Source organism: Hyalella azteca, unplaced genomic scaffold, assembly GCF_000764305.2.
Source record: "Hyalella azteca isolate HAZT.00-mixed unplaced genomic scaffold, Hazt_2.0.2 contig16588, whole genome shotgun sequence".
NCBI lineage: Eukaryota > Metazoa > Arthropoda > Malacostraca > Amphipoda > Hyalellidae > Hyalella > Hyalella azteca.
In genome coordinates this window covers 302,736-306,972 of record NW_025946404.1, presented here as the reverse complement: position 1 = coordinate 306,972, position 4,237 = coordinate 302,736, and the positions used below count along the sequence as shown (strand labels likewise).

The following is a 4,237-nucleotide window of genomic DNA, read 5'->3' as shown; positions in this document are numbered from 1 at the left end:
GATTGCTGTGAGTGAACTGATTGCTGTGAGTGAACTGATTGCTGTGAGTGAACTGATTGCTACGAGTGAACTGATTGCTATGAGTGAACTGATTGCTGTGAGTGAACTGATTGCTACGAGTGAACTGATTGCTATGAGTGAACTAATTGCTATGAGTGAACTGATTGACATGAGTGAACTGATTGTTTTGAGTGAACTGATTGCTACGAGTGAACTAATTGCTATGAGTGAACTGATTGCTATGAGTGAACTGATTGCTATGGAAAATGATTGTTTTGAGTGAACTGATTGTTATAAGTGAACTGATAGCTATAAGTGCTGTTATGATTGCTATGACATAACTGATTGTTTTGATTAACTGATTGCTATGGAAAATTATTTTTTTTTGAGTGAACTGATTGCTTTGAGTGAATTTCTATAAGTGAACTGATTGCTATGACATAACGGATTGTTTTGATTAACTGATTGCTATTGGAAATTATTGTTTTGAGTGAACTGATTGATATCGGTCAACTGAGTGCTATGTGTGAAATGATTGGTTTTTAGTCATGATTATCATTAATGGAAACATTCGTGTATTCCGTGGAATTTTTGAACTTCAATAGAAATTTAGTTCAAGTTTCTATTCAATTTAATGATTCAGATGCGCCCCTTAGATAATCCGGCTGCAATATAATGCGGTTTAGTTGCAATCTATAGTGATGATGCTGGTGCAATTACATCATATATTGGTTACAAGTTGATGAAAATTGAAGGACAATTATTTGATAATTTAAGTGAAATTTAATCATTTAGAATGTAATAATGAATTAGGTTAAATTTTCAATTTATAATTTTTTCATTCCTATCAATATCAAAGTTAGATCTTGCTGTATTTACTCTGAGAATTTAGAATGTATTCAAATTCCATTTTATTTGATTTTTAAATGGCTCTGGCGGCGGTAATTTGTTACTAATGCTGCTTTATGATTAAAAGTACAATTTTGTTTCCTCAGTGACTCCTGAAGAACCAGAAAACAACATATGCTAGAAGTTTTAGGTTAAATCTTGTGTAGAAAATATATATTTTTATAAGAATTGGATGACTAAAGCATTTCCAAGCCACTGTCGGTGCCAAAAAATTGCTTCCTTGTACTCTCGAGTGAAGCTTCGCGGTTGCTGGTGAAGGGAAAGCTCAAGTTGGAATCAATGCCCAAATGCCAAATGTTTGTGTCAAAGAATATTATTAAATTTAAGTTACGTATGATATGATCTTGGAATTGCCTGTCAGAGATAGACTATTTATATTGCAATAAACAAATGTACGGCAAAATAACAGGATCTTAAATGCTGGGCACAAGCGTGTACAGGATTCACCGAGTATTTTATTCGCCACGGTCCTTATTCACGTGGATATAACCGTTGAATTTGGCGTCGTAATGAATCATGAGGCAGGCTTCGTCCCTGTATCGTCACGCGTCGCTCACTTGCTGACAATGTGAACGTTTTTCTGACGAATTATGAGTGACGTCTTCACCAGGAGACTCCGATCAGTGGGGGTGTCATGCAGAGCAAGAGCCCATCCCCAACAGGAGGGGACAGCGAGGGAGCTTCGGGAGATGGGAACCCACTGGCTTCCCCCATCTGGTGTGGGGATGCCCAGCGATGGACCCCCAAGAATAGAACCCCACAAATCCCCTTCACCGAAACGACACATCAAGTTTCTAGATTCCAGGGTATACCATTTGAAGGAAGTCCGATGGATCGATGACCCCTCTTTAGGTAGTGGTTGTTCGTACACTTGGCTGAACCACTACTTATGGTTGTTGATGTTGGTCTCGTTTATGGTGCTAACTCTACCATGCGCTTCAAGTGCTGGACACGACAGCGGATACAACGTTAATTACGCACTCAGTGTCGATTATCGAAACGGCGGTAATGAAAATACGCATAATAACGAGCACATAGGGGAAGAGTACCCAAATGTTGGGGCTCCCAGTGGTGCTCGTCCCCAACACGCTAATGGAGCTCAATTCCCCAATGGTCCACCTTACAAAGAAGACAACCGCCCTCCTGGGGAGGAATACGAAGAACACGACAAAGAACATGAGTACGGTAAACCTGCCGTTGCACCTCCGGTTGCAGATCCACGTATCCCAAGCGAGGGGGACTATGTAACTTTGAACAATCAAAATAAGTTTAATGTGAATAGAAATAATTACAATAATAGAAAAACTCACAACCCTGGGCACCATTATTATGGTTCTAGAACTGGTGAGTCACGCAACAACCCCTACGGCAAACATAACTACGTGAACCACACGCCCTACGACGTCGCGGCTGAGAAGGCCCAGAGGGAGTTGAACCTTGGCAAGACTGGCGACTCTAGGATAGGTGGCAAGGTGGCCGCCGTCCACGCTGTCATGGACACGACGCCTACGCCTCCTATTGAGTATCATTTCCCCATAGGGCAGCACTGCCAGTTCGACGAGGATGACGAGGGCTGCAAGTGGGTGTGGGATCCTGCTGATCCTATTAGGAACCTGGCTGGCTTTGAGGTGGTCAGCGGAACATCGCTGAGGCAGCAGCGCGGGCCTGACGCCAGCGAGTTCATGTTCATGCCTGCCGCTGACTACATGGGCTCCAAGGACGGTATGTACTTGTCATGTTGCATAAAATGTTGTACATTTATTATGTTATTTGCATGTTGTGGACGTTATAGACGGACTACATAGCTGAGAAGGCGGCGTATTCAACTGTTAAGACATATATTATTTTGAGTTTATTTTCAACGTCATGACCTCAACAATCAGTTGAGGTCATGTTGTTTACTTCCAACCAGTTGTTTACTTCCAACCTCTAAATAAATCTAAACTAAACTTGAATCTAAACTACTTCAACGAAAGCAATAAAATTTTATCATCGCTTCATACCACGCGCCTTTCATCGATTAGTATCATGAATATCATTTCATTTTCAGCATAATTTAAATTATTGAAGTGCTCATCACATATCCACGCTTTAAGGAACTCAGCGTCTGCCCTTCTCTTTCAATTGGTACTTGTTAAATAATTGAACTTTTTGTTTTTCATTTTTTTTATTAAATTTTCTTACAGCTCTTGCATCGACCAACGTTAATCATGGATCCTTATTAAGAGAGTCTCAATCTTAAACTCGACAATGACTTGCTCGTTAACACAAATAATCGAAGAGTTTAGCTTTCCTACATCGAATTCTGATGCGCCAAGAATTGAAACATCATGAATATAAAGGATCATAATTTAAATCGGAGACTCGTTTCATGGTATAATTTGAGAACAGGTTGTGACAGTCGGCTGTGCTCAGGTTCTTATGGTTGGGTTATCATGGCTGGTTTGTTATGGTTGGGTTATTATGGCCGTGTTTTTATGGCTAGCTTGTTATGGTCGGCTGTCTTGGTTGGGTGGTACGGTAGGGTTCTATATCGATCTTAAATCCTACGGTTATCTCAGTTTTCTCGATTATCACATGTTCGGCTATGATGGTAAATTTTACGATTAATTATAAAATAAATCAGAAGTTCAGGTCTCTTTGTTCTCACGTGAAGTTGATATTTAATTAGCTGAAGCACAGTTATTGTGTGTAAATACGAAGCATATTATTCCCATTAATGGAAAAATTTCATTTCTTCTTCTCAGAACCTACGTGTTCAAATATGTCTCTTTGCTTCCTCCAGTGCCACATGTTCGCACTTTTCCAGTTCAGCTGTTTAATATTCACATTACCAATGCTATCATTCTATTACAGCCGGACATTTCTCCTTGTGTTTGTTTAATCTTCGTCACAATTATGAAAATTCATGATTGTGTTTCATTTTTCAAAGCTTCCATAATTCTTCCATCGTTTTTCAAAACGTGTTTGTTATGCTAAGCTCGCAGCCCTCTTCCCTCACTCCCCTCTCTTCCCTCTCTTCCCCCTCTCCCCACTCTTCCCTCACTCTCCCTCCGTCGCTCAACCTCATCTGCCCTTTAAGTTGCCCTCTCGATACCAGCTCCTCTCTTACTCTCTCTCTCTCTCTTCCATGCCCTCTTCCTGCCTCTTCCTCCATGCCCTCTTCCTGCCTCTTCCTCCATGCCCTCTTCCTGCCTCTTCCTCCATGCCCTCTTCCTGCCTCTTCCTCCATGCCCTCTTCCTGCCTCTTCCTCCATGCCCTCTTCCTGCCTCTTCCATGCCCTCTTCCTGCCTCTTCCATGCCCTCTTCCTGCCTCTTCCATGCCCT

General features: G+C 41.4%; 1 protein-coding gene across 1 annotated transcript in view; it reads left to right on the top strand.

Annotated features, from left to right (window-relative positions):
• Positions 1–1,262: 1,262 nt before the first annotated feature.
• The window catches only part of LOC108669069, a 10,454-nt gene continuing 7,479 nt past the window's right edge, over positions 1,263–4,237 (top strand). The window contains exon 1 of the mRNA XM_018156353.2: positions 1,263–2,631. Coding sequence (XP_018011842.1) covers positions 1,500–2,631 — 1,132 coding nt within the window. The 5' untranslated portion in view covers positions 1,263–1,499. The remainder of the gene's footprint in view (positions 2,632–4,237) is intronic.